Source organism: Pisolithus orientalis (assembly GCF_024613125.1).
Source record: "Pisolithus orientalis strain OTSU chromosome Unknown F5J12scaffold_4, whole genome shotgun sequence".
Classification (NCBI taxonomy): domain Eukaryota; kingdom Fungi; phylum Basidiomycota; class Agaricomycetes; order Boletales; family Pisolithaceae; genus Pisolithus; species Pisolithus orientalis.
In genome coordinates this window covers 1251579-1279095 of record NW_026260785.1, presented here as the reverse complement: position 1 = coordinate 1279095, position 27517 = coordinate 1251579, and the positions used below count along the sequence as shown (strand labels likewise).

Sequence of the window (27517 nt, the reverse complement as noted above, 5' to 3'; positions counted from 1 at the left end):
GATGGTCACACGGTCACCGGTCACTCTTTGGCAGCCGTGGCAGAGCGCCCAGGATAAGCGTACCGCATGCAGTCTGCTAGAGAAAAATACATTAGCAAGAGCTCATTGATACCGAGGTGAATCGGCGCATGCCAATACCTGAAGCATCGTGGTGGGCTATGGCGAGATGAATCGACGACGGATGGATCATAACGACAGGCCCCACCACAGAATTAGTTTACCCATGCAAGTATCCAATGAACATCGACTGAGGCATTTTAGAACGAAGATGCAGAAGAGAATCCTAAAGTCCTATTCGAATAGTCATAAACACTTCTCTACAAGTAACGCATCTATTTACATACCGTTGTACATGAGCGTCGCGTTAATATATGCATTAAGGGCAAAGTCATAGGAAGAAGTGCGAGTGGTGTGTAGTCGATAGTCTATATACAGAATGCCGAGCACGGTCCAAGAAATGATGATGATGCAGGGTCTTGTGCACGACATTGTCAAAGCTAAGCCAGCTCCAAATTCTAGGATGAATGCTAAAGCGACGATCTAACTTGCATCTGTCCCGGCAATCGTGCGCGGGTCGGTGGACGTTCACGAACTGTAAGGAAGGATTCACGAACGACACTGTCGAGCGTGGGCCACAACAGGTTTACATCGCCATCCAAGTTTAGCAAACGAGTGGCATGGGGTGAGCGGGATGCGTAGTAGTAGAGCAGTGGCGACGTTTGCGCATAATAGTGGTCTAACCGTCGAGAAAATATCTCCTGTTATCACAGACCCACGTGAGCATCGTCCACGTTCGAATGGAAATTACACTTCTACGCACGGGAGTGTCATCGGGCCGCTTTGTTAAGGGTTCTCCTGTCACATCATCATATCCTGGAACTTTGGGAGGGTTGTATGATGTGCTATAAACGCGGCCGGAAGGGATGTGAACCCATCGATCGGCTATCCAGTCCAGAATGACGTCGTCCCGGATATCGACATTTACGACGAGGCTGACTGGGAGATTGCGTTTTCTGCGAATTCTTGGTTCAGTATCGTGTTGGGAATTGGATTGCTATAGATTTGCTCACCCCAAGTAGTTATCTAGAAGTCTGCCTTGACGTTGCGTTCGAGGGAAGCCATCGAGAATCCAATTCTGCGGTGGCAAGTGAGTCTCTTTACTCGCGTGGCAAGTTGGTTCACAACGTGCCTTGTTTCTGAGTGTGTCGAGTTCCTGCGCGACGAGATCGAGCACGAGCTCATCGGGTAGGAGGCCACCGCTTGCGACTATCTCTTCTGCCTCCTTTCCGATATCGGTCCTGATCAACGTATCAACAACCGCATTATCTATGATAAGCATTGCAGATCCCCCACCTTTCCAATATGTGTTTGCGGAGAAGATCGCCAGTAGAAACAGAATATATGTCGTATTTGTCGGTCAGTTTCGAAGCGAGTGTACCTTTGCCAGCACAAGGCTTTCCAAAAATCAGCATTCGCAAAGAGGGGTTGGCGTCTCTTGGTGTCCCTTCCGCTCCAGGGAGGTTCATGTAAATTGGCAGTGTCTGCGTAGTCCCCACCACATTGCTCACCGACCGCACCCAGGTGCGGCAGTGATGTCGCGCAACAGACTTGACGAGGGAGAAAGACATCGTGTGGGAGGGAGGTATAGAATTAAAGGAGTCGCAAAATATAGGGTGAAGAGGGGCCGAGCGAGTTATTTATGTAAAGCGTTTTTAAAATCGAGAACGACCTTCGCGAAATGAGGGTGTTTCAAGGTGGTGCGGCTAACGCATGTCTATGTGGAATGATACCAAAACGACACAAGAGGCGGGTGGCCCAGCGGATGAATTGCGACTGCCCACTCGGTGGTTGTGGCAGAGCCACCTGGTCAAAGACCGCTTCTTTTAGTTCCGTCAGGGTATAAACGCACAAGGTTTCCGCCCGTCGATGAGCTCTTTCGAGAATAACACTGCGGTCGAGTCGTGCCCCAGTGTCAACGTTCAACAAACGCGTGCACCGGATCCCCGGGTCTTATAAGATCCTGAGACCAAATGCTCCATACCACATAACAGGCTGTGCCTCAAGCTCAAGGTTTGCTCGCTTGGGCAAGTCCGTTGACGCTCATTGTTGTACTTTATATATTAGCTTGATGGAACGTATGTTGTACAAGTACAGGTCCGGGCATCAAATCAAACAATGGTGGCTAACAATAGTCAGAACACAAAGTTATTGAAGGACATAGCCACCAATCCGGAGGTTCACCCTCTACCAGTCGTTCACACCTTTGTTGACCAAGCTTCCTCCCCCGTCATAAATGTGTCACCGAGACTGTGTTGCCTCCGGGCTGCGGCACGCTCCCGAAGGTTCGGAAAAGAAGAGCGAAACAACTGCCTCGAGCTTCGGCCAAATCTCATCGGAGGTCTTGCCCTGTAAGGTAACCATCCGTGTGGACACGGGTTTTGAAGCGTAGTATGACAGTCAAAGGGGATGTCGACTCATGGAATTGCTTCAGACGACGCGCGAAAATTTCCTGCAGAACCGGGTTAGTGATTCACCGTGTACATCGCCATGCACACTCACGGGATTATCGTCCGGCCTCTTTGTGAGAGGTTCGCCCGTCTCGTCATCGAATCCATCAACTTTCGGACGATTATACGACATATTGTATACACGCCCAGATGGTAGGTGCACCCATCTATCTGATATCCTGCTCAGAATAACCTCGTCAGCGACGTCAAGGTTTATCACCAAGCTCAATGGGGTATTTTGTGCCCTGTAATGGCTCTGGTCAAACTGCACGTCAACTTCTGTCTCACTGAAGCCACGCACTGTAAATGGGTATCCAGAAGCTTCCCTTGGTTGAGAGTCCGAGGAAAACCATCTAGTATCCAGTGCTACGAGGAACGTTACTCGGGCACAAATCACTGCGAGGATTCACGTCAAGTACCAACCCTGTTACGCAGTCCGTCGAGCTTGATGGTGACCACCTGGAGCATAATCTCATCAGGGACCAAACCGCCTTGTGCAACAATGCTTTCTGCTTGCCGCCCTACAGCTGTCCTGGATGTCTCACCTATCAAAAAACTTGTTGCATGGCACACGCAAGACCATAGCTCACCTCTCGGCTATATGTTGACGGAGAAGGTCGCCGGTGGACAGAGACATTACATCGTACTTTTTCACGAGTCTCGACGATAGAGTCCCCTTGCCTGAGCCAGGCTTCCCAAACATAACCATGCGCAGCACCTTGGCTTCATGATCGCTTCCTAGGCTCGTCCTGTGGAGAGAGAACGGCAGTGCCTTGGCCGCTGAAGCGGTGTGGGCTATGGATCGTAGAGCTCTCTGGGACGTCGAATTAACAAGTCCTATGCATGGGAGAGCAGAAAGGAGGATGGGCATAAGTGGTCGTTAGGAGGAGGACCTGACTAGAGAGCTGGTGGTGTCTTAAATCCGCAACTGCCCACCTACATAAATGTGTTAGCGAGTAATCATGCGATGTTTGACAAATTAGTTGAAAGATAAGCGCTTAGCGCCATTAGGTCACTGACTCACTCGGGTCTAGTCCAAGGTCGGAGGCGGTGATGTCGACGAATGTGCCTGAGGAGTCTGAGTGTGGGGTGGAGTGACGGCGAGTGTAGCCCTATTTGACAGACCACGAACGTTTTGAAATTCACTGCAACGTCACAGGGACCTTATTTAATGCTGAAGATTGGGAAGAGACGAACATGGTTCGAAATCTAAACCACCATGGTACATATGTACTTCAACCTCCATTCGCCTTGGCCGCTCGTTCCTCGACTTGCGAAAGGGCAAGTCGGCTCCATGACTTGAAGCCTTCTGCAAGAATGCTATTCTGACTCTATCCGCATTATGGTAAATGGCTGATGTCCCGCCTCCAGAATATCAGCATCTGGCAGATTCTGCCCTTGCCAATATCGCCGACGGGTTGGCCATGTGATACATGATTGCAGGCATAGATCCCGGGGCCCTCGTGATCAACTGCAGCTCCGGTTCAGCCGTTCCTGCTTCCTGGGCGTTGAAGTGACCAGTTGAGGTACGGGCTCTTCAGTTTCATTTACATACCTAACCCGAATGTGCGTAGCGGCTACTCACCGGGCCCCGTCGCTGTGCTGCCAGCCGGGAAGCCCGAACTGGCGCTGTTGTGGAATATAAATATCGCCAGTTGCGGAACATATTTAGGCGTGGATGTCTGAGCAGTAAGCAGACAGAGCCCCGATTTCTCTGCACGAGATGAAATTATCTGCATCTGCACTCTTCCTTGGCCTGGTCTCCGCCGTTCTTGGCCAGGGAACGCTCATGATCAACACCCCGTATGTGTACCTGATATCCGGTCTCTACCCTTTTATTTGACCTCCCACGCAGGTCTGCCGCTTATTATTGCGAGCCATTGCTCATTACATGGGCAGGAGGCGTAGGTGAGTATACCCTCAGAGCATTTCCTTTGCAGTTTGTTGACAATCTACATTAGGACCCTTCTCCTTGGTGCGTACTCGACTCTCAAATTTCAGGTTTCCATCACGGAATTTATATACCGTATATCACTTATAGGGGTAAGCCTTGATGCATTGACGCATGACATTTTCCTCTGCATGACACAGCCTACGCAGATATCTTATCGCGGGAACTACCCCGATCCCCGGCCATGAGTGGTTTGCAACAGGGCTTACTGGCGATTCGTACGATTGGACTGTTTCCGTCTCTTATTGCGAGTGTCCCCCTTTCACGCCATTGGTTGATGCTCACAGTCTACCAGACACCCCCATTGCCCTAGTAGTTCAAGACAGTACGGGTGCAGTTGCTGAGTCCGGAACTTTCTATGTGGATTACGGAAGTGAGGACCTTTTTTATATGATGTATAACTGGAGCTGATCCTGTTTACCAGCTTGTTCTTAAGCAACGCGAACAGTCATACCGCAAGTCTCGAAGTAACTGAATCGGCAGAACTAAACTCCCTTCCGTAGTGAATAAATATTTTATTCAGATGGAAGCTCCGCAGCGACATTCGTTTCAATTCTCAGAATGTCATCTACGTGTGAGGTCAGTATCGACGCAGCACAGATCGTAGAGACAAAATCAAAAAGACTCTGAATCGAAGCACGTGTGCGCCATAACCAACAACACGTGGTGTCCAGACTCTGTTACACCAGTCTCGCATTGGTCATTCCCCTCACCTGGCAACTCTCGAGTGACCAAACTGGCCTTTATTTCAAAGTGCCAGCGCGAAGGCCTTCTTCGTTATCTCCACTGACTTCTAAACAGGGTGATTGTATCCCATTGTGAACATGTTGCCCTTCAACCCTGGATGGTCGTCATTTGTGATCCTGGTGACAGAATTACTTTCTGTACATCTGTTGAGGGCAACTGCCCAGCAGACGACAGCTGTCTGTTTGTCACAATACGAGTGGGTACGTACTGGACACCTTTTCGTTGCGCTCAACGTCATTCGACTGGCACGCAGATGGGCAATAGCAAGGGTCAGAATCCCTGTCTTATTGCTGCCTACGTGCAAAGTGTCTGCTCTGGTGGTCGTAAGTTCCTGTTGTACGTGTCATGAATGTAACCCAGAATCTCTTTCCTTTAGAATATACTGTCTATTTGCTGAATCCTAACACTTACTACGCTGCCCCCTCTGTCGATGAGGCAAATCCTTGCGAATGCAACACCGTGACATACTCCCTTATGAGTGCTTGCTCTATATGTCAAAATCGTACCTACATCACGTAAGAGTTCCGTGCTACATACTCTCCAATCGCGCATAACATTCACTCGTTGTGCATTGCAGCTGGAGTTCCTGGTCTGACAATTGCTCGACGATCTACATTGGGTGCGGAACATATAAGTTCGCCTGAGTTTCCCTATCTAACACGTCTGTCGTGCAGATACCCAGAGAGCATTCCCAGCGGCACGGCTATACCAGAGTGGGCTTATCAGAATGTTATTGTGTGTTCTTTGTTCCATATTTTCTTCTCTCGTTCTCTAACCCGTCATAGACGAGTGATGATTTCAATGTCACCCTTGCCCGAGTAGTCGGGGGTGAGTTGGTTCCGAACAGGGCTCTCGGTACACTGATAGTCCTCCAGACAGCCCCGAATCGACAGCCACCGAAGCAGCAACCACTACTTCCACCATCTCCACCTCTACAAGCCTAGCTGCTTCTCTCACTTCAGCACCAAGCACCTCCGCGTCGTTAATCTCACTCCAAAGTACTCCGAAATCCAGCAATTCAGGCGCAATTGTGGGAGGCGCAGTTGGTGGTGCAGTCGGACTTGCAGTCATCGCCGCTCTAGCAAGATGGTTCTTCTTCCATCGCCGTCAACAAGTAACGCCATCCAATGCTACGGGCGACGGAACAGCACCCGGAGTGGCCAGCAGCACATGCCCACTCACTTCCACTGTCACTCAACCGTTGCTCTATGCGAGTTGTTATGCCGTTGCGGTTATACTGTTACTCAAATACCGTCTTCCAGGACCCGTCTAATCCTAACACGTTCCCTACCTCCCCGACTATGCAAGCGTTCTATTCCAATGGCCATCAACATCCATCATTTCCGTCAAGCTTAAATACCTCTCAATGCCAGCATCCTGGCGGCTATACTGGTGCTCCAGAACTTTAAGTCGGCTGTCTATTTTTTAGTACTTAACTCCCTGCTGTCCTGTTTCACTTCGAATCTCTCGGTCTCAGGTGCTCCCAATGCTAAGCAGCTGTGAAAGGTAGTTCCGCGGGTGGTTTCTCACAGGATATTAGTTATTTATGTAGATAGCGCGTGGCGCAGTTGTCTAATGGCATGTGAACAGCACCAAGCATACTCAATTGTCTACGTGTACATAGAAGTCGGAAAATGCATAGTTAGGACTCTGGAACCGAGAAGAATCGCCCAAACTTGAGGTCAACGGAAGAAGGACGAAAGTACACAAAGTAAGAGGGACCGTACACACGTTGTTGCTATCTTGAGACTGGAAGGTGCCGATGAACGTCCAGACACACGTGTCAAGCTCACCTACATAATACTACTTCGCCATGTGCTGGATGACAGCCCGCATTTACTGAAACAAAAAGGCCTGCCAGGTAAGTCACGAGTCAGCACGAGTTGGATGCAACGAGTGAATACGATTTATTGATAGGATGGCCCAGTATGGATATATCCATCCAGCACGTGTTGCAAGCACACCAGCTTACCTGGGTAATCGCTGTGCATACTGCCGACGTACTGAAGAGCATATCTTCGGTTTTGGTCTAACAGTTAGGCGAACAGCAGTCTGGCCCTTTGTAGTGCCATTCAGTATCCAGATTAGTATGTCTGAATGCCGTCGCAGCCTGCAATAGGGCCTGTCCAGACCAATCGAACACTTCACGCGCACGGCATCTTGAGCAACGCTGCAGCTACGGACCACAGAACTGAGTTAGGCAAAATCGGGAGGCTGCAGAAGTACCGCGTATCAGCGGGGTGCAGGAGGCATCACGCTGGTTAAGTCGTGGTGCAAAGGCCCGCTAACTGTAGTTTGACTGTTGGCCACGAAAAATGAGTTGAAGAGGTCTGCGAGTCCAGAGTGACTAGTAGTCCAATGCCTGTAACAGATGCCAATTAGATGCGCTACTCAGCGTGCATCTTGTCCTGTCTTGTCGCGTACGAACGGAGCGATCCCATGGCTAAAGTGACTCACCTGAGCCAACGCGCTTCAAGTCGTTTGAAGACGGGTAACACTGACGTGCTGTGTCATGATAGTCATCGCTCCTTGGACTCGACTCCAACGAAAAAGAAGCGAGGGGGATCACACGACTCTCATTGGTCTCCACAGTTTCTACTGCACACCATAGACTTCTGAACGCTATCGAGGACTAGCCGATACGGTGCGCGGACCCCACTCAGTATGGTCACGCTTTTGCTCACCAAGTCGAGTTTGGCATGAAATAGTGGCTCTTTTCCTCGCACGTTCGTTTGTTCCACCCGTGCAGGGATGAAACTGTGCACGACTTTTGGTGCAGTCAATTGAGTATGTGCTCGGTAAGGACTAGCAGTCTAAGCTCGAGCTATCCCGTTAAAAGCCTAAGTTGCAGGTATGTTCGTCCCTGGTCGTGCATACAATAGTAATGATTTCTGGGAGCCGTATTGTGGGCTCCACCTTCATTCACTTCGTTTCCCCTTACCATGAGAGGTTACAGACGCATCGGGACTCGCACCGAGCCAACCAGGCACAACACAGTCGAGCAATATGTCACCTGCACAGCATGCTTTTTCCTGTCAAGGCCGGAAAGCTCCTAAACCCGTCCCTCGACCAAACTCTCTCCATATGTACGTTGACTAACCAGGGATGTAACTGCGTATCAGCGTTTCCAAGAAAAGCTGCGGCAGATCGGGCACATCCGTGGGCTGTCGCCGACCAAAATCATTGGAACTTCCAACATGCCAACTGTATCAACCCCTGGCTCTTTTTACGTCACGTACAAAGTACGCAGAGCGAATTTCTTCCTTGTTGAGTCGTTGCACGCGACGCAGCGGTGACCATTGTGGTCACTGTTGGATACTAAGCGACCATGCTGTGTCCACAGCTCGACCACTTCTGCAATACAGCCATCGGATGGTGCCCCTATGGACTCTTCCAGAACCTTTCTCCTTGGGAAGAAGCGGACTTAAAAAATCGTGAGACCAAGGTGCTCCGGCCCAGCCATTACAAACATGTGTTATACGCTGCCATTCCAAATCTGTTTGGCTGCTCTCGTGCCTCACTCCTGTGCTTTCACAGCCGAGATCGAAGTGTATTAGGCACTGATTGGTGGAGTTTTATGAACATTGACACCTGCGACGACACACTGGTTGACTTCATACACATACACTACATGCAGCGACAGCATCCAGCCTGAAACAGGGAACTTCGTTGGGCATGATTGCGATCCTCGCAGATCCCCGGTTGGATGTCGACATTGATGCTCCCCACGCACTTGGAGTACTTGAAATGTCGTTAGGGAATGGTCAAACCGCCCATCCTGCTTTGGTACCACCCTGACATACTTAGGGAGACCATGCTACTGGGACCGCGCCGACGGTGAGGATGATCTCATTTCGCACCAGATTGCACCATTGGTCATCTGACCATTTGGAAACCAGTGCGGAACTAGCGTGTGGGTCGTCTCATTTCGAAGTCTTCCGTCCAAATATCCTAGACCGCACGCGCATACCTCAACTTGGTAGTGATTCATTTTGATCTCTACCGTAAGTACTGATGCTATGCGTGCGTTCGACTACCCAATCCGGTCGTTAGTCGCGTTCGCTCCAGCTCCGCTTCCCCGTTGACGGAAGTGGTGACCAAATCGACCTCTTTATGAATATATGACTACCCAATTTCCATGGTATCACTAGCAATAACCTGGGTCTTGATCATCGATCATCAATATTCGAAGGTGGAATTTGGTCGGCCATTGCTACTGTCAAAACGTACAGTTGCGGACAGTCAAAGTCGACAAATTTGTTCGCACTTCAGGCGGTGAAGTTTTTCCCACGATTTTTTTTGGCCCGCCAAAATTTTGGGCGGGACGAGTGGTACCTAGGACATCGATTTTGGAGATGGGGATAGCCACATACAGTGCGGTTCAGTCCTTAAATCCAGCAGTGGGTGGTGTAGATATGGATTTTTCAAGTACATAGATTATGTCTAGGGATGTGACCTACACTGGACTGTCATTGAGTTATGGTGACCACCAGGTGCAGGCCTTATTCATAGATTCATGGCCTGCAAATTATTGTATCAATTGTATATTATGTACCTATAACAAAATTATTCAAGGCAATGCATAGTGATGGCTGAGTAGGACTATCAGATGAGTCGTCGTGGTTATCAATACACGCTGTGACATCGCGCACTGGTCAGGTACTAGCGTGGATGACATAATTTTTCATTACCATATTTGGGAAGTACTCACTAAATTACTGACTTTTTGTGGGGTTTACCTTGACGAAATTATACACTACTAGTGAAAAGGAGTCGATTGGTGAACTTTTCATAATTTTAGCGGTTTTTTTTTTGGGGGGGACTGCCAAAATTTTGGCTGTTCCCAAACTTGTTTGTACAATTATCAAAATTCCGCTCGTGCAAAACCCTTCTATTGGCCACAAATAAGCATAATCTACACAGAAAGTGAATCTCCAGCAGTTTGTGGTTTCAAAAAAAAAATCAATCTCCAAATTTGTTGACTTAGACTGTGGCTCGTTGGGCAAGATTTCAAGTCCTGCGCTTGACGCTACCTTGGGAAACCCCCGAGAAGACTGATCGGTCGTGCTATGCCGCGCGGATGTTATTCATACTATATCCGACCGCGCAACAGGGTTAAGTTACAAACAACTGTTACTGATTAATTTGCCTGCCCGCACCTCCACGGGGCTAACGGAACGCGCATTCCAGAATCCGGAGTGTGCATCACAGGGTGTAAGAACGGCGTGTAGTACATAATTCGCGTGTATGCATACAATCTGAAATTCAGTTGCCTGTCGGTTGAGCCTTCCGTGCACACCGGCGGCGTTCTGGTCGGAAGCAACATCATTCTCATGTTCGCGGGTAAGCCGAGCCAAAAACACGATGCACGGCAATAATTATAGGCATCGGAATACAGTATAATTCGCCTCCTCTCTTCCACGACCTCTCACGACCCCTGTATACCCCGCGTTCCCAATAAATTGCAAAGATATATTTTTGCCGAGGGTGCTATCGGCCCGATACCTGCTCCACAAAAATCAAATCGCGAAGTAAAAACTATATGGCACGCGCGCTTCGCCCGCAGTGATGTTCTTTGTATCCCTGCGCCAGTGGTTAAGACCACCCAATGAGTTCCCTCATCTCTTTGACCCCGACAATCCCCTTCACGTCCGTTCTCTGCGGGTCGAGTGCAACACAGATGGCCTCAGCCACGTGATCAACGTGTATCGGGGGTATGGTAAGCGCATTGGCCATCGAGTTCAGGGTCGTGGCCAATCCGGAATTTGGGAACGTGGTCGATGACGATGACGGGGAAGTACCGGGTCTTGTGTGTTCGTGCGCTTCCCTCGAGGAGGAAGAAGTCGATGAGAACTTTGACCCAAGCATGCGCAGCACCGAAGACGGCGTTGGAACGCCTGTCGGAATTCTGGCGTGCAGGGAAGCTGACAAATCGATCAGCGCGGCGAATGGAGAAACCAATGGTCTTTGGTGAGCGTGATACACGAGGCCTAATATGTCGGAGACGGGGAAGGAGACGAAAAAACGAATACGAGCGTCACTCAATTTTCTCAGAACAAAGGGAAGCGAGAAAAAAATTTACTTGGTCTGATGAATACAGCACGAAACCTCGGGTGATCTTGCAGAAGGTGACTTATCCGCTGTTCTGCCTCGTGCTTGGTTTGAATGTAGCGTGCCGGAACTGATGGGCTGGGATATGTCCTCGGCCGAGATGTACACGAAAGGGCGGACCGGAGCGGATTCAGGGGTCTTATCCTTGTCGTGGTTGGCGGGTTTGCTTGCTACAAATGTCTCGCATACCCGAAGGGCTACAGGCCGAACGGAAAGGAGTCATAAAGGCGGATGAAAGCGTCGCATGCACATACACATGTTGGGGTGCTGTCAATTTCACGAAAGAACAGAAGGGCCGCATGGGGACGGGGGACAAACCAGAATCTCGATTTAGGACCTCGTAGGTGCCCTTCCCTGCAACCCCACTCGCAGGTCCGAACGAGGAATCCGTCGCGCGATCTCTTCCATTTGAGAATGCCGCGAAGAGCTTCGGGATGTCTCCACGGGTCAATGCACCCTTGTAACTACGGTCTTCGAGAAGAATACCGATGGTGTGCACGACGCTATCGACGTTCGGAAGGAGGTCGGCATATGTCTCCGGGACGAGCGCATCTGCCTTTCGCCACTCTACCTGCGTTAAGCGAAATTCGAGGAACGGTAGTGACGGAATAACACGCGGTTTAGAGTCATCAGTGTTAGCTCTTTTACAAGGTCCGAACAAAGAGGGGAAAAAAGAATGCGATATAGGAAGTAATGAACAGCCATGAGACAACAAAGAAGAAAAAAGACAAAGAGAAGAGAACAGTGCGGCATACTTTTGACACCCACGCAGGGGCATGGCCTTTTGGGGTTCGGTATGGTCTTCCCGATGAGCTGTGGGCGGTTGAATGAAGGGGTTGTTCGCACTGTCTGGGAGAATACCAAGACTGACCTGATACTGGTCACCTGGATGCCCCTCGCGAGGGCCGCCCTGCATACCGCAGAGCCTGTTCGGTATTAACGTGGTAACGTATGGAATAAAGCGACCAAAACTTGCCAATAAACCCATTACCGCCGACCACAAGGATCTTTTGCACAAGGGGTTCCATTTGAAACGTGGCTTGTACACTGGGCGGTGATGATGAAAATGATTGATTTTGTTGTTAAAGAAGTCGTATCGAGGGGAACCCTTACATTCCGTACGTGCTACGTCACACCGTAAAGTGCATAATTGCGGCTTCATTAGCTTCATTGTTCTCAAGGGCTGCGGACGGAGAATTTAAAAAAATAGCATGCGTTTCTATTCGTAATACGTGAATGGTAAAGCTAATGTCGCCCTGCGCCGTTCTATATGTAGCAACACGACCCGGAGGTCCATAACAGTATGTAGAGCTAGCTATCAACATGTATGGACGAGCGCCTGCGTGCAAAGACAAGATAGACGATAAGAAGAATAGAGAAATTGATAGGACATGTAAAAAGAATAGGAGCTGCTAGTGGAGGTGGTGAGCGACGGTCTATTGCCACCAGGGATGTTCGTGTAAGCCACCATCGTCAAGATGATTACCCACCTCCAACGGGGTCTAGCCCCGCCATTGTTACCATGAACAAAAAAAAAAATACAAAAAAGACAGAAAAATTGGTTTCAAACATCATTTTGATATGGGGCTCCATTAGACGTATTGCCAGGCAACTAAAAACATCAGTTAGCCAACGAAATGATAGGCGCAAAGCATCGAGCACTCACTCGCTACCTCCCCCTCTGAGAGAGAAGCGATGGCCTCGAAGGCAGCAACGGAGAGATCGATAGAGTTTGCATTGGCACAAGTGGGGCAGTCATCAGCGACAGTCACCGTAACCATCGCTCCGGTGTTTATGTTGGTGATCTGGACTTGCATGCCGCAAAGGGGAGAACCGTTACCAGAGTCGCCAAAGAGAGCTTGGTCTAGGGGAAGATTGTGATCTATCAGACAACGAGGAGAGCGTAGCGAGATCACATACCCATGGCACAGATGTAGTCCGAGTCGGAGTGGACTTGACCACACGCGCCGGCATTGCCATTCTGGTAGAAGTAGGTAGCGCTGCGGGAGTCACGTGATCAACTGTCGATGTGAATACGGGAACGATTCACTCACTATCCACCGTAGTTCAGGCTACTCGAAGTCATTGAGTTGCCAGAGGTCGCCGCCGGCTGTGCGGTGGAACTGGTCGTAGTGGTCGGCTTGCCCTGGGCATTGGCTGGTGCCTGGGTAGGAGTGGGGGTGGGGGTAGTCGTAGACGGGGTAGAAGTGGGTGTGGGTGTGGGGGTAGGGGTGGTCTCTCCGGCAGGCTGAGGGGTAGGGGTGGTTTCTCCGGCAGGTTGAGCGGTAGGAGTAGTCTCTGTGGCAGGCTGAGCGGTAGGGCTCACAGCCGGACTGGATGCTGGTGTTTCGTCACCACAACCATCATCAGTGCCAGTAGGAGTAGCAGAGGGGGAAGCAGAACCAGTGACGGGTTCGCCATTGCTACAAGTTGTGTTAGAGGGCTGCTGACATTCCGAGGGGAGGGACGAGGCCGATTGATTAGCCTGATGTGTATTGAGTAAGTGAGTGAAGGGAGGACAGTCAGGTGCTGAGGATGGCATACCTGCAGAGGATGGCAGCACGTGTCGAAGAATGAGGTACCGTGCTGGTACTGGCATCCTACGGCTAGGTAGCGGCAGTGGTAGGTGTCATAAGGCTAACGGCTAAGGTGAGTGGCGGGCAAGGTGGGCAACAGACAAGACAAGCACCTCAAGAGCACTTGTATCCCAGCCCTGCGGGGGTGTCGCGCGGGGAACGACAAGGGCATTGACTTGTGCGATGCCAGCAAAGACAAAGGCAAGAGAGCAGATGGAGGTGAACATGGCGAAGGAAGGGAAGTTGGGAAGGGAGGGGGGGTGAAGAGAACGACGGCCGACCGAGCTGTGGGATTAAATATTGTCAATCAGAGTACGGGAGAGGGGGAAGTGAGGGGGCTGAGCTGGGCACCAGCTTACCGGAATGAAAACGGCGAGGAAAACGTCAAGAAATGAGAAGAAAAAAGGGATGCAGACGGCGATTGTCTGTGCGATCCTCCCCTTTAATCCCCCTCTTTGTCATCCTAATATTATCATTTTATTATTATTATTTATTATATATTTTTTATTCTCCGTTCCCACGGCAATTCCCCTCGCCTCTCTCCCTCACTACTACGCCATGGGTAGGGCATCACAGTCCTGGCATGCACGCGTCAACACTGACATCCCTCCAGCCGACTACAACCAAAATCCATTCGCATCCACCCACTCGCTCGATGCAAACCCCTTCGACGACCCCGCGCCCGCTCAGAACAAGACCGCACGGCAGCGTGACCTCGAACAAAGGGAGCGCGACCTGGAGAGACGCGAACAGGAACTCAACCAGCGAGCAGAACACATCAGAACACACGGCAGAAACAACTGGCCCCCATGTCTGTCCTTCTCTTCCCCGTCCTTCTCCGCGTGCTCACAAGACCTTTAGTCTTCCCGCTGATATTTCATTCCATCCCTGAAGAAATCCCCGAAGCCTCGAGACCCCTCATAACCCGTCTCTACCAATTATGGCTCGCCCTCTTCGCAGCCTTGATCGTAAACATGATCGCATGCATCTTCCTCCTCGTTGCAGGATCATCAGACGGCGGAAAAGACTTGGGCGGTAGCATAGGGTATCGTATTTCCGCTCTCTCGTCGCGGACATTTGTGTAACTCACCCTCACCACCAGCTACCTCCTAATAATTACCCCCCTCTCCTTTCTGCTGTGGTATAGGTGAGGCCCATTCCATACCTTCAGCACACGGCCCCGCTCATTTTCCACGCGCAGACCAATATACAATGGCTACATGAAGGTTGTGCTGCTCCCCTCCTCCGCTACTCACTTCCGCTAACCCCCGCTTGTAGGAGCAGGCCTTGTATTACTGTCCGCACTTCTTTCATCGCTTCCGTCGCCGCGTCGCAACTCATATATCTTCTTCCCAGACATCTTCTTTTTCTTCTGCGGTTTCCATCTGCTTTTCAGCATTTACATGTGCGTATATGCGACCCGCAGAAGCGGAGCGGTCATCTCATGCCTCCCCACCAGGGTCATCGGTATCCCCAGTACCGGTTCAGCCGGTCTCATTCAGACCATTCAAATGTATGCGTCCGGCCACTGGGCTGCGGGCATCCTTGGCACGGTCGCTACCGTCGGCTGGTCAGTGCAGGGCCTGGGGTTAGCATACTACTACCGTCAGGTACGGTGTCCCAGCCCGCAGTCACGTCTGACAACAACTAAACCTTTCATCCAGATATGGAACCATCACAACACAGCAGGTCACACCGTCGACAAGGTATGCACATCATCGTTGCGACCCTACCTTTCCCCCGCCACCTCACTTACATATTTCAGGCCAAGGCAGAGCTGGCGAGTCACGGAGCCAAATCGTACTTTACCCGTGGATGATCGATGATTATTATGTCTTTACACTCGTGTACCCTTCATGTATGCCCGGTCTGAGACAATTTTGATGATTAATGGCAAATGCCCGTCGGGGTTTCAAAATAACGTATCAATCTCAGCATTCTAAGCACACTCTTTTCTACAACCACCACCTTGGTCTGTGTGTCTCGTCCTGTTCATCGCCGTCGTCGTCGGCACTGACCACCACCGTTTTACAGCCTGAAAAGCCCTAAAACATAAAATATATAAAAACTTAACAAAAAAGCGGTTCTAGAGTCGCCTCTTGTGTCCGTCTCGTCTCGTTGATCTCTATTCGGCTTGGTCATGCTTATCCACGTTCCCTAGTCAAAGAAAAAGTACTCAAGCAGTAACGACCCCACAAACCCAGAAAAAAAAAACATGTCTTCCGCTCCTGAGGCTGCATCGATCGTCCAACCCGACGCTGCCGCGGTGTCTGCTCCGGCACCTGCCCCTTACAATCCGGCTCCCCAGCACTCGGTGGCTTCTCCCTCCGCTTCTCTCTACGTCGGGGAGCTCGATCCCACCGTTAGTGAGGCGATGTTGTTCGAGATTTTCAATATGATTGGCCCTGTCGCCAGGTGGGCAGTTGGTCGACTATATCTTGAATCAGTTTGCTGATGAGTGGTCCATTCAGCATTCGCGTGTGCCGCGATGCAGTCACTCGTCGCTCCCTCGGCTACGCGTACGTCAATTACTTGAATACGGGTGATGGTACGTCCGGTCATGACATCAGCAGTCGCACCGCCGCTTACTTTGCCATTCAGGCCAACGTGCCCTTGAACAACTTAACTATTCCCTTATCAAGAATCGTCCTTGGTAAGTGGCGCAAACCGTTTGCCGTTCTTTGCACCAATCTCACTACGGTGAATCAGCCGTATCATGTGGTCCCAGCGTGATCCCGTCTTGCGCAAGACCGGCCAAGGTAATATTTTCATCAAGAATCTTGATGAACAGATCGACAACAAGGCAAGATTTACTGCGTTCACCTGGGTTAAGGGATATATGCTAACCCTTTTCAATTGCACAGGCTCTCCATGACACGTTCGCTGCCTTTGGAAACGTGTTGTCTTGCAAGGTCGCTACCGACGAACAAGGCAGGTCCAAGGGATATGGCTTCGTTCATTACGAGACCGCCGAGGCCGCCGACACCGCCATCAAGGCTGTCAACGGAATGCTTCTCAACGACAAGAAAGTTTACGTCGGCCACCACATCTCTCGCAAGGTTTGTACTCCGCTCGCCTATTGTCTGGCCAACTGACGCTTTCTCAGGAACGCCAATCCAAAATGGAGGAGATGAGGGCTCAATTCACCAACGTATACGTCAAGAATATTGACTCTTCTGTCACTCCGGGGGAGTTTGAGGCGCTCTTCCAACAATTTGGCAACGTGACTTCTGCTGTCATCCAGTTCGACGAGCATGGCAACAACAAGGGATTCGGTTTCGTCAACTTCGAGAGTCATGAAGGTGCCCAAAGGGCTGTTGAAAATCTTCATGACAAAGAAGTGAATGGCAAGAATCTCTATGTTGCTCGCGCGCAAAAGAAGGCTGAGCGCGAAGAGGAATTGCGCAAGTCTTATGAGCAAGCGAAGATGGAGAGGCTTAGCAAATATGCTGGTGTCAATTTATACATCAAGAACCTGGAGGATGACATCGATGACGACAAACTTCGTGCTGAGTTCGAGCCGTTTGGTACCATCACGAGCTGCAAGGTTATGCGTGATGAGAAGAACATGTCCAAGGGTTTCGGTTTCGTTTGTTTCTCGTCCCCAGATGAGGCTACCAAGGCTGTTGCCGAGATGAACAACAAGATGATTGGCTCGAAACCTTTGTACGTTTCTCTGGCGCAACGCCGGGAAATCCGCCGACAGCAACTGGAGAGCCAGATTGCTCAGCGTAACCAGATCCGCATGCAACAGGCTGCGGCTGCTGGTATCCCCGGCGCGTATATCAATGGCCCTATGTATTATCCTCCCGGTCCCAACGGATATCCTCAAGGTCGCAACATGATGGGTTACGGCCAGCCTGGTATGATGCCGCCTCGTCCTCGCTATCCTCCCGGTGGCGCACAGGTGCCAGGTATGGCTATGCCCTACGGTGCACCGCCCCCTCAATACGGTATGCAAGGGTATCCTCGCCCTCCCCGTCCTCCCGTTGCTCGTGGCCCCGGCTCATCTCCAACCAATTCAACAGCTCCCATGCCTCGCTCTAACGTACCCAACAACAATTCTCCACGCCCAGGCCCGCCTCCCAGCGGTGCAGCTGGTACGCGTCCACCTCCGGCGGGTGCTCCTGCGCCAGGCGCGCGCAACCAACAACCTTACAAACTTAACCCTCAGACTCGCAATGCTCCCCCTGCGGTTGCTCCTGTTCCACCCCAGCCTGAGGTTCCCACTCTCTCGGCCGCGACTCTTGCTAACGCATCGCCCATGGAACAGAAGCAAATGTTGGGCGAAGTTATTTACATGAGAATTGCTCCGTGAGTGTACACCACGACACCCGTTGGTTAGCTGGTGTCACTTACCCTCTCCACAGTTTGCATCCTGATCTGGCCGGGAAGATCACCGGTATGCTTCTGGAAATGGACAATACCGAGCTTTTGCACCTGCTTGATTCGAATGAAGCTATGGATTCCAAGATTTCGGAAGCCCTCAATGTCCTGAACGATTTCGCCAAAGGGCAGGATATGACTACTGCTGCTGCTTGAAAGATTGCTGGAGGAGGCGGAGGCGGTGGGTGATAGTGGGTAGTGCTTTTTGAGCAGCGGCTGGCTGCTCGTCCCTTCCTTTTTACCGTTTTCTCGCAACAAGAGTAGGGTTGGTCATCCGTGACCTCTGCCTTTGCGCCGAGTGTCCGTTGAATTCTGGGTATTGGTGGTGGTCGTTCCTTTGTGTACTAGTAAAGGAACGGAGGTTGATACAACTGCTTCTATCTCAAATGTGGTTTGAATCAGTCGGATTTCCAGTCAAACATCGTACGAAGGTAAGATCCAAGGCTAACATGTGTGAAATGGTAAGTGGGCGGTAGTTATACATACATGAACATAGTGACCAGAAAACATGAACCCTAGGACATGGTAGAATGCGAGGTAATATTATGGATGATGTACAAGGAGTGCGGGTAGGGGGTATGACACTTTCTTTTTCTTTTTGGCAGCCTGAATTGTCCAATAACCGATGCAAAGTGTGAAGATAATAACAGTCACAAAGAAGTCGCCTTTTTGATAGCATGAACAATGTGGAGTCGAGCGGATGGACGAACGAGTGGATAGTAGAGGTCCTGATGAGCTTCTTCGATGAGTTTCTTAGCCTCCCACTCCTTCATGCCGGCTGAAAGGAAAAGGGGCTTAAGGGCCGGGAGCATGATATCGTAATCCATCCACGCCAGTTGGCCGATGGTAAGAGCGGTAGGATCTAAGTGACAGGTGAGCGCCCTGTGTCCCAGCGTTTGAGTTTATTCTTAACCTTTTGGCCAGAAACCTATGGGAATGTTGCCTTCTTGGGTGACTACCCTGTCGAAAGCGCGCGTGTTCGTAAGGAGTGTCGAAAGCTGCGCAGGCACCTTGACGTCGAATTCCCTTGTCACGAAGGCACTGTGCGTAGGCTTCCCACAAAGCGAACCAGCCTCGCATGCCGGAGGGCTGCCCGGATCGGGTCAGCTCGGTAGCCGTTTTCCCATCTGCGATCGGTTCGGGATCTGGTTCGATTAGGATGACCAATCCGCCAGGTCGTAGCATGCGTGCGATCTCATTGAGAAAACGGGGAAAGTTCGATATCTAGCAGGCAACGATCAAATTCGTGAACTTTCCTTGAATATCGCGGGACAGGGCGCCTAAGAATGAAACCTTACTCCTGTATGCATGAATCTTGCATGAATGACGTCGAAGTGTTCATTGGGGTAAGGCAGAAAAAACTGATCCAGGTCGCAGAGCTCAAAACTACAAAATCGGTCGAACATGACATTTTATTAGCATTGAGTGATGGGTGGCGGGGGGCAAAAAATGCCGAGGTTGGGGCGAGACGCACGTGCAATTCTCTGGTACTTCGCTGGAGAGATAAGTAATTGGGTGAGTGGAGAGATGAAGCATAGGAAATAAGAGAATATGTACCGTGGTTGGATGGGGGCGAGGTCGACGCCAATCACCTCTGCAGTCGGAAACTCGTCTGCCAGGTCAATTGCCCTGTTTTTGGTGAGGAAGACGTAAATAGGTATACGGTCCGAACGAGTTGCGCTGGCGTCGGCTTACCAGAAACCACCTCCGGTGCCGAGATCCAGGATGCGACAACGTTCCTTGCCCTCCCTGGGGGCAAGCACATCTTTCATCGGCCCAACATAGTTTTTTCCGTTAAAGAGAAACTTGAGTATTCGGTGGTGTAGCTCAGACCGCTAAGGGGAGGAAGAGAAGGGGTCGGGTCAAGGAACGCCACGCTTCAAGGAGAACGAACATACTCTGACTTCTTCCTCGTCAACAGGGAGCGGGTATGTTTGGCTGAGAACATTGAACCGTCTCCCATAGAGTTGGCAGAAGTACTCGGAGTCGTCCTCGCCGACGAAGGAGATCTGGTTGAGGGGAAATACGACTGGGTAGTTGAGTCGCATGAGCAAGCGCGGAAGAAACAAGTACCACCAAGTGTCATATACGAACCGGGGAGTTCCCAGTCTTATATAAAATCCAATTCCCATCGGAAGGGATGACGAGAAGCAAAACAGTTGACATGTGTCGGCAACGTTTGGTTTGGGAATATGCTTCTGGCGGGTACCACGCGGGGCCTGAATGAACACACTAAAGATCCCTTTTTTCTTCATTTGAAATACGACAAGCATAATCTAAATATTAATCGACCACACGACCCATCTTGGCGGCCAATTCCATGATCTGTCTCGTAAACCAGTCAAATAAACTCCAAGCAACGTTATAGAAAGTGCTTGATGGAATCTAGTTTTATGGAATTGGCTTGATCTCGTGTACAAATACCGTCCGAGTGGAGTCCCCGTGCCACCCACGATTACTACTAGCACTCACAAGGAAACGTGCTCCCGGATCTACCACTTTAGCATAGCACAAAATTAGTCAGTTGACCTGATCCACTCTTGGCTCAACGAGATTGCGTACGCATTTGAGACACATAGCCCCCATGATGGCCTGGCACCACCTTGAATGGCACCCCTCCCCTGGACTTCACGTTTCCATCAGTTTCCCCAGCTTCGGCCGCGTTCCACAAACGGATATTGTCATTCGAAGCGCTAAAATGGCATGGGTCACATCAGCTTCACATCCCTGTCAGTGTCACGAGTTCACAAGAAACTCACCACGCAATGTGGCGACCATCAGGGAATGGCACAACGCAAGACACCACCCCTGAACTGGGTGGATTGCGAAGGCTCCTCAACAGCCGAGGCGTACTGCAGGAAGGTCTGGAACTTCCCAGCAATCGAACATCCCATACATCCACTGTCCCATTACGTCGACCTGCATAGACGTGTGCTCCATCTGTAGACCAGCATGCCTGTGAATGAATGCGATTAAAAATACTCCGACGATTCATCTCAGCTCCTGCACGTACAGAAACACACCACGGTGGCGTCTTTTCACTCATCCACAATCTCCCAACTCCTCGACCTGGGGTATTGACTCGCTTATCCCAAAGCATGACCTGACCATCGATCGCGGCAATCATCAGAATGTCCGGAGAAAGCGAAGCACTGTTCTCCGGATTTAATAGAGGCGGCGCATTCTTAGGTGGGGCGATAGCAGAGTTTGGTGACAATTTTACGACCTGCTGGAGCTCCTGTTTTGGTAGCGCAAATGTGGCATCCGGGACTGCGAGACCTGCATGCCCACTCATAGATGCACTTTCCTTCTGAGGATTCACAGCTTGGTTGGCACCACCGCCATCCGCTGGGGAAGTACTGTCCGCCTCTCCGTCGGCATCCGGCTCAGCATCGTCAAATAGAGGATCAAAAGATGTGTCCGATTTAGCGTCAATTTCTTGAATCGGCTGGTCTGAAATGGGATTTTGATTAGGGAAACGTGCTCGAGACCCGTGACGGCTGAATTTCATGTGCTCGTCTCCCGTTGTCATCCGCGGAAATGGGAAATGTGTCCGCATCGGCCATAGAAGCATCGCTCTCGTTCTTGTGGCTCATGACAGCAGAAGAGGGGGGGTAACTATCCCATTCTCCGGGTGCGCCCGCGGAGAATGTAGAGCTGAAACACTGAGTGAGTGGATTTAGCGGTCTTACGGCAATAGCAACAAGTTGTGCGCCGTGGGCAATGAATTTTCGGACCACTTGGCCAGTATTTAGGTCCCATTGCTGTGTACATGACGGTCTACTCGCGATGAGGTGCTCCTAAGCGACGAAAACTCACCATCGCTTCGCCGTCCCAGCTCGCGCTGAACAAACCTTTCTCGTCATGATCTATCGATAGCGCTGAAACGGGGCCACGGTGACCGTGTAGTACATGGATCAGTCTTCCAGGGTCGTGTCTTACGGTAAAAAGGTTGATATGACCACGCTGCGAGTCGGAGTTACGACTAATGGCTTTTGGTCAAAGCGGTACGTACTTGCGTTCCGCCAAGAGCCCACAGGGCGTCAGAGTGCATGGCCAAGCTGTAGACCGGTGATAACAAGGACTCCCCAATGGTCGGATACCCAGCCTGAGGGCCGAGATAGTCCGGATTCTCCCACCAGCATCGTATCTGACCAGCCTTCATATTACCCTCGACAACGTTGCAGTGATGACGCTGGGGCGCTGTCAGGGTAATCTTGCCATTAACCGAAGTAAAAATATCATAATCGCGAATGTAGCCGTCCTCTGAGCCGGTGAGGAGGTGTGACATGCAAAACGAAGAAGCGAGAGAGTGAGTGGGCACAGGGTGGGGAATGGCGCAAACCGCCTCCAAGGTGAACGATCGAGGTAGTTGACCGGGGAGAAATAGCAGGCCTCGTTTTCGGGCCTCCGCTGGCGACGGAGATTGAGGTCTTACTGGAGGCTCTTTATGGACATGGGGAAAATGTCAATGGACATGGATCAGCGGTACGGATGACGTGCTGCACCTTCGGGTGGGTCAGGGGTAGGAGACTGGGGTGATGGTTGCCTACTTGTTGGTGGTGCTGGCGAGGAGGGAACTGGGTCTGCATCCAGTGGTAAATCGATGGCTGTCTCTTCGTCGTCGTCGTCATCCTCGTCGTCCGAATCATCAGTAGGTGATTCCTGGCGCGACGGGACTGAGTGAGGGCAAGCGCGAAATGGCAAATAGTAACATAACACACTTCCTCCGCTTCAGACGCATCTTCCACGCCGTTCTCGAGAGCACCGAGGAGGTCCTCGTCTATTTCATTGTCCTCGTCGCCGTCTGCATCGGTAGTATGAGTTTCGAATTCGAGGTCGTCTATAGTTTCGCCTTCCGAGTCGCTGTGTGCCATAACCAAGCACTCGTCCGAAGTTCACACGCATCCTCCGGACCCCCTTCATCAAGATGGTATTGGCAGACCTGGGACGGAGGCTCAATGCCGCTTTTCTGTCTCTCAACAGAGCCCCTGTAGTAGATGAGAAGGTGAATCCAAGGTCGCAACCAGTGCGGGTCTTCTCATATCTACGATCTAGGTCCTAGACACTACACTGAAAGAAATTACCGCCGCCCTGCTCGAGGCCGATGTCAATGTCAAACTTGTCGCCTCCTTGAGGCAGAAGGTCAAGATCAAAGTGAAGGCTGCTCTCGATGCTTCAGATAAATCCAAGGATTCAAACAGGAAGACTTTGATGCAGAAGGCACATTTCTATCCGTTTGCTGTCCACAAGCTGCTTACTTGCCTCTGACAGGTGGTTTTTGACGAGCTGGTCCATCTAGTGGATCCGGGTGTCGAGCCCTATAAACCAAAGAAGGGCCAACCCAACGTTATTATGGCTGTCGGTCTCCAAGTGCGTCGTCTCGCATCGCAGTTACAAACCTGTGTCATAGTCCCACTCAGGGCAATGGCAAGACTACGACTTGCACAAAACTCGCTGTGTACTACCAGAAACGAGGTTTCAAATCTTCTATCGTCTGCGCGGATACGTTCCGTGCTGGGGCATTTGACCAAACGCGACAGTCCGCAACTAAGGCGAAGGTGGCCTACTTTGGGTCGTACACTGAAATGGATCCAGTCGTCATCGCCGCGCAAGGTGTTGCAAAATTTAAGAAGGAGCGATTTGATGTCATCATTGTCGACACGTCCGGCCGACATAAACAAGAGTCAGAGCTCTTCCAGGAAATGGTCCAAATCAGTGCAGCCGTAAAACCTAATATGACCGTACTCATTCTTGATGCTAGTATAGGTGAATTTATGGGTGGTTCTTCGGTTCTTCCCATTAATGGCTCACACTCTACCTCCAGGCCAGGCTGCCGAAGCCCACAGTCGGGCCTTCAAGGAGAGTGCAGACTTCGGTGCCATAATCGTCACGAAGATGGATGGCCATGCCAAGGGAGGTGGTGCTATATCTGCGTATGTATGCTGGTGTGCTTCCTCGTAGAAATCTCACAAGCTCCGCTCAAGTGTCGCAGCAACGAAGACGCCGATTATTTTCCTTGGCGTTGGAGAACATCTGTATGATCTTGACCGCTTCTCTCCTCAGCCTTTCATCTCCAAACTACTTGGCTTGGGCGATATGCAAGGATTGATGGAACATATGCAAGATTTGGCCCAGCAAAATCCGGACAAGCAGAAGGAGATGGCCAAGAAGCTCGAGGAAGGCAAGCTCAGCATCCGAGATTGGAGAGAACAAATACAGAACGTGATGAATATGTCCGTCTCGGATCCACCGAGATTACTTGTCACGCTGAAGTAGACAATATTTTCTTTCAGGGGTCCGATCAGCAAGATTGCATCTATGATCCCTGGCCTTCCGCAAGAGCTCCTTGCAGGCTCGGATGAAGAAGGGTCGCTGCGCATGAGACGCATGATTTACATCACAGATAGCATGTCTTCCAAAGAACTTGATTCTGACGGGTCGTTATTCTGGGAAACAGGAAAAGACGGGAAACCCGTTGGTCTGACATGGAGAGTTACACGTGTGGCCAAGGGAAGCGGGACCAGCGTTCGCGAGGTCGAGGAACTATTATGCCAGTACAGGATGATGGCACACATGGCAAAGCAGGCCGGCGGGAAAAATGGCTGGTGAGCGGGCTAGTCTACCCTTTGAACTGACGAGTTCATACATTTTTCTTACAGGTTGCAAGCGATGCAAAAAATGCAGAACGTGGCTGGCGGGAGGGGACGCGGTGCGAATGGCATACCGACACCCGCACAAATACAAGCAATGCAGGTAGGGAATCTGTCTTCAAGGACTTCAAACTATATGTCAATTCCACTCGTAGCGTGCCATGCCACCTGGTATGTTGCAACAAATGCAACGACAACTACGGAGCGGTGGTGGTATGCAAGAGATGATGAAAGCCATGATGCAGGGTCAAGGAGACCAATTCGACATGGAAGAAATGCAAAGTAAATGATTTGTTTTCATCTGTAAGTCTGATTCACACACTCCCTACAGGGATGATGAGCCAGATGGGAGGTGGTCTTGGTGGATTCCCAGGGCTTGGAGGTGGTATGCCGAACATGGCGGACATGTTCAAAATGATGGGCATGGGTGGGGCCGCTGGTCGGTGACAGCCGGTGACCTCCCACGTTACTGTGCGTTCTGCATTGACATACATGGCATATTATTACACATTGCTCCTTTTCGCCCCATTGCAATGCGGGCGTTGGTGTGCCAAGGTTAGGTTCGGGTACTGTAGTGAAATCTGCTACTGGTAAGGCTCGAGTGACCCATAATAGTGGTACAAATGACGAGCTGTGGAGACTTCCTTAGAGGACGTTCTTGCGAGCCTGTTCATCTTTCCACTTTCTCTTCCTGACCGAAGCTGCGCTTTTGTTCCCAAAGATAAACGCAGAAGTGTGTTTGTCCGCACCAGTCTTACGGGAGATGGCTGACGACCCTTCAAAAATGGTCTTTGAATGGATGGCGCCGATCAATTCACAGAGCATTACGTTAAGCTTGGTTTTGGACATACCAGCCAGAGACCAAGGAAACCAATGACACCTGTACCCCACATGAAAGTCGACGCCAGGGTGCTTACGTCTGGATTGCCATAGGACACAAGTGCCATTGTCAGGGAAGTTGCGGTCATAGGCCACAGGAGAGGGTGGCTGTTGCTCGTGTCCTGGAGACCTGTTGGCCAATCGCTCGGTATCTACGAAGGTACAATACATACTTATGCGTCTCAATCCTTGCATTACAGTAGGAAAACTGCCTACCATGGCGATGATTGTCAGCGATGCGATGCCGAGCGTAATGCCCAGTTGAAGAGCGAGAAATTTCTCAAGGGATGTGAGTGTCCTCCGTCCCCCCGAATCATCTGCTAGGAAAAGTAGAAAGCGGGGGAACAACATCAGACAGAGCGAGAACGCTGCGAAACTATATAAAAGTGCAGCCTTAGGCTGGTTTCACCGACGAGCAAGCGTGCCACGAACGAACATTGCTGCCGATGTCCATGCCCAGATGGAAATGGATGCGTCTGTCTTTCGCGCTACGGAATCTGCATTCTCGACCGAACTATTGCTTTTCCTCACTTGTGAGAGATCCTCCATCTCGATGATATTGTCCGTGGACATTCTGTTAGCGTCAGTCGGGGGAATGAACGAGACTTGTGAGTAAGAATGTACATACAGCAAGCAGTGGCAACGTGGCAGTTGCGTGGTGTTGGCAACGCTGTACGATGTGAGCTTGGCAAGGTGCCTCGCGTAATATGTCAGCACATACTTACTTTTGATCGTTCCCACTACTCACTCTTGTTTTCCCCACAGCTGACAGGCACTGACGCTATTTCGTTACAAAGGCCCTCGATATGGCTTTCTCCACGTAGAGCAACGCGGGGAAGAAGTTCACGCAGTAGATTCACCCCCAAATCATGTTAAAGTTCACATTTCTCCCATTATACATACAGGCTGATTTTAATGTATGCCACAGGTCCGAGGCTCCATAATGATGGCACGTACACTACTAATGACCCTGACCACGATTTAGGTTCATATGTTGTATTACTGATAGTGCGACGCAGAATCTTCTTCAATTGGACACAACTCAAATATTCCTACAATGCCGGGTCGGCCAACCGCAATCTGCAGCAAGTACTCTTGGGGTGGGAAACGGCATTACGGATCGTGGGTGGGTCTGTCACAGTTCGATTAGGTTTCCTTGCTGCGCACGACTAGAATAGGATGTTCTTAGGACACAACCTTAGCCACAAGTCAGTCCTGAGTCAATTAGGGCTTTCTGCTTCCACCATATTGAGCCAATCGTGTGGTCAAGGGTGAAGTTCAGGGATAACCGGGACCTTCCACTTAGTAGTAAGTTGATTCATAGTGTATCGGCCCTAACAGTTGGCCGATTCTCGATATCCCCAATTTAGGTCAGCATGTGTATTGGAAAAGTTTGCTTGACCTGGCTTCGGGGGTACTTCGGGCGAAATGTAAGTAAATTTGGATAGCACATGATCTTCGTTACATCTTCAGTTTCCGCGTTCTATGCTCCCATGCCTCGTTTATTTGAGTCCCTATCTAGGGAAGGAGTGCCAGTACTCGACGATGTACTGCATTCTTTCCTTTACTGATGAGTCTTGGGTTTCTGGTCTGTCGGCTTTATTGGATCGGCCACGGCGTGTTAAATTCCCGTGACGGTGATGAATTTTGTTGCTGTGCTTTGAGCGTCCTGCCTGGAAAAGTGGCCTTGTGCACACATGACAACAC

General features: G+C 50.7%; 12 protein-coding genes across 12 annotated transcripts; 5 read left to right on the top strand and 7 right to left on the bottom strand.

The window, feature by feature from the left end:
* Positions 1-268: 268 nt before the first annotated feature.
* F5J12DRAFT_807330 (ADK-domain-containing protein) lies at positions 269-2008 on the bottom strand. The gene is made up of 5 exons (XM_051744663.1): positions 1354-2008; positions 1190-1298; positions 1071-1135; positions 821-1013; positions 269-758 (listed from the first exon to the last, which is right to left on the bottom strand). The coding sequence occupies exons 1-5, from the start codon at positions 1626-1628 to the stop codon at positions 528-530; spliced, it is 873 nt and encodes a 290-aa protein (XP_051603771.1). The 5' UTR covers positions 1629-2008; the 3' UTR covers positions 269-527.
* Position 2009: 1 nt separating this feature from the next.
* F5J12DRAFT_807326 (ADK-domain-containing protein) lies at positions 2010-3515 on the bottom strand. Its single transcript, XM_051744662.1, has 6 exons — positions 3098-3515; positions 2927-3039; positions 2560-2807; positions 2456-2509; positions 2365-2406; positions 2010-2333 (listed from the first exon to the last, which is right to left on the bottom strand). The coding sequence occupies exons 1-6, from the start codon at positions 3376-3378 to the stop codon at positions 2256-2258; spliced, it is 816 nt and encodes a 271-aa protein (XP_051603770.1). The 5' UTR covers positions 3379-3515; the 3' UTR covers positions 2010-2255.
* A 384-nt stretch (positions 3516-3899) lies between these two features.
* On the top strand, positions 3900-5033 carry F5J12DRAFT_807322 (uncharacterized protein). The gene is made up of 9 exons (XM_051744661.1): positions 3900-4033; positions 4082-4196; positions 4288-4310; positions 4363-4415; positions 4469-4484; positions 4608-4705; positions 4754-4831; positions 4883-4913; positions 4962-5033. Exons 3-8 carry the CDS (start codon positions 4297-4299, stop codon positions 4891-4893), a joined length of 270 nt encoding a protein of 89 aa, XP_051603769.1. The 5' UTR covers positions 3900-4033; positions 4082-4196; positions 4288-4296; the 3' UTR covers positions 4894-4913; positions 4962-5033.
* Positions 5034-5052: 19 nt separating this feature from the next.
* On the top strand, positions 5053-6869 carry F5J12DRAFT_392853 (uncharacterized protein). The gene is made up of 8 exons (XM_051739200.1): positions 5053-5405; positions 5459-5528; positions 5582-5720; positions 5783-5824; positions 5880-5940; positions 5991-6033; positions 6081-6415; positions 6468-6869. The coding sequence occupies exons 1-8, from the start codon at positions 5283-5285 to the stop codon at positions 6612-6614; spliced, it is 960 nt and encodes a 319-aa protein (XP_051603768.1). The 5' UTR covers positions 5053-5282; the 3' UTR covers positions 6615-6869.
* Positions 6870-10477: 3608 nt separating this feature from the next.
* On the bottom strand, positions 10478-12526 carry F5J12DRAFT_807288 (uncharacterized protein). The gene is made up of 7 exons (XM_051744660.1): positions 12293-12526; positions 12188-12242; positions 12072-12129; positions 11635-11887; positions 11423-11513; positions 11288-11394; positions 10478-11195 (listed from the first exon to the last, which is right to left on the bottom strand). Exons 1-7 carry the CDS (start codon positions 12342-12344, stop codon positions 10801-10803), a joined length of 1011 nt encoding a protein of 336 aa, XP_051603767.1. The 5' UTR covers positions 12345-12526; the 3' UTR covers positions 10478-10800.
* F5J12DRAFT_807280 (plant expansin) lies at positions 12527-14308 on the bottom strand. Its single transcript, XM_051744659.1, has 8 exons — positions 14252-14308; positions 14006-14177; positions 13861-13953; positions 13720-13801; positions 13371-13656; positions 13237-13316; positions 12983-13180; positions 12527-12928 (listed from the first exon to the last, which is right to left on the bottom strand). The coding sequence occupies exons 2-8, from the start codon at positions 14117-14119 to the stop codon at positions 12909-12911; spliced, it is 873 nt and encodes a 290-aa protein (XP_051603766.1). The 5' UTR covers positions 14120-14177; positions 14252-14308; the 3' UTR covers positions 12527-12908.
* A 110-nt stretch (positions 14309-14418) lies between these two features.
* Positions 14419-15801, top strand: F5J12DRAFT_807266 (scamp family-domain-containing protein). The gene is made up of 10 exons (XM_051744658.1): positions 14419-14454; positions 14506-14703; positions 14754-14937; positions 14995-15039; positions 15094-15118; positions 15171-15189; positions 15249-15297; positions 15352-15502; positions 15557-15598; positions 15658-15801. The coding sequence occupies exons 1-10, from the start codon at positions 14451-14453 to the stop codon at positions 15709-15711; spliced, it is 771 nt and encodes a 256-aa protein (XP_051603765.1). The 5' UTR covers positions 14419-14450; the 3' UTR covers positions 15712-15801.
* Positions 15802-18677, top strand: F5J12DRAFT_807261 (polyadenylate binding protein). The gene is made up of 8 exons (XM_051744657.1): positions 15802-15864; positions 15927-16307; positions 16364-16440; positions 16494-16545; positions 16602-16695; positions 16757-16951; positions 16999-18206; positions 18263-18677. Exons 2-8 carry the CDS (start codon positions 16108-16110, stop codon positions 18432-18434), a joined length of 1998 nt encoding a protein of 665 aa, XP_051603764.1. The 5' UTR covers positions 15802-15864; positions 15927-16107; the 3' UTR covers positions 18435-18677.
* On the bottom strand, positions 18670-20364 carry F5J12DRAFT_807252 (S-adenosyl-L-methionine-dependent methyltransferase). The gene is made up of 8 exons (XM_051744656.1): positions 20177-20364; positions 19974-20113; positions 19836-19907; positions 19753-19773; positions 19577-19664; positions 19295-19502; positions 19192-19233; positions 18670-19140 (listed from the first exon to the last, which is right to left on the bottom strand). The coding sequence occupies exons 1-8, from the start codon at positions 20324-20326 to the stop codon at positions 18929-18931; spliced, it is 933 nt and encodes a 310-aa protein (XP_051603763.1). The 5' UTR covers positions 20327-20364; the 3' UTR covers positions 18670-18928.
* A 140-nt stretch (positions 20365-20504) lies between these two features.
* Positions 20505-23172, bottom strand: F5J12DRAFT_807234 (WD40 repeat-like protein). The gene is made up of 9 exons (XM_051744654.1): positions 23003-23172; positions 22787-22943; positions 22294-22724; positions 22098-22244; positions 21770-22042; positions 21292-21726; positions 21038-21234; positions 20841-20971; positions 20505-20776 (listed from the first exon to the last, which is right to left on the bottom strand). Exons 1-9 carry the CDS (start codon positions 23153-23155, stop codon positions 20670-20672), a joined length of 2031 nt encoding a protein of 676 aa, XP_051603762.1. The 5' UTR covers positions 23156-23172; the 3' UTR covers positions 20505-20669.
* On the top strand, positions 22773-25522 carry F5J12DRAFT_392395 (SRP54-type protein). Its single transcript, XM_051739198.1, has 11 exons — positions 22773-23286; positions 23337-23501; positions 23553-23651; positions 23702-24047; positions 24106-24214; positions 24266-24514; positions 24575-24886; positions 24941-25034; positions 25087-25213; positions 25263-25402; positions 25492-25522. Exons 1-10 carry the CDS (start codon positions 23209-23211, stop codon positions 25376-25378), a joined length of 1695 nt encoding a protein of 564 aa, XP_051603761.1. The 5' UTR covers positions 22773-23208; the 3' UTR covers positions 25379-25402; positions 25492-25522.
* F5J12DRAFT_392375 (uncharacterized protein) lies at positions 25397-26606 on the bottom strand. Its single transcript, XM_051739197.1, has 6 exons — positions 26559-26606; positions 26439-26507; positions 26247-26384; positions 26027-26186; positions 25783-25962; positions 25397-25720 (listed from the first exon to the last, which is right to left on the bottom strand). Exons 3-6 carry the CDS (start codon positions 26381-26383, stop codon positions 25577-25579), a joined length of 621 nt encoding a protein of 206 aa, XP_051603760.1. The 5' UTR covers position 26384; positions 26439-26507; positions 26559-26606; the 3' UTR covers positions 25397-25576.
* Positions 26607-27517: the final 911 nt, after the last annotated feature.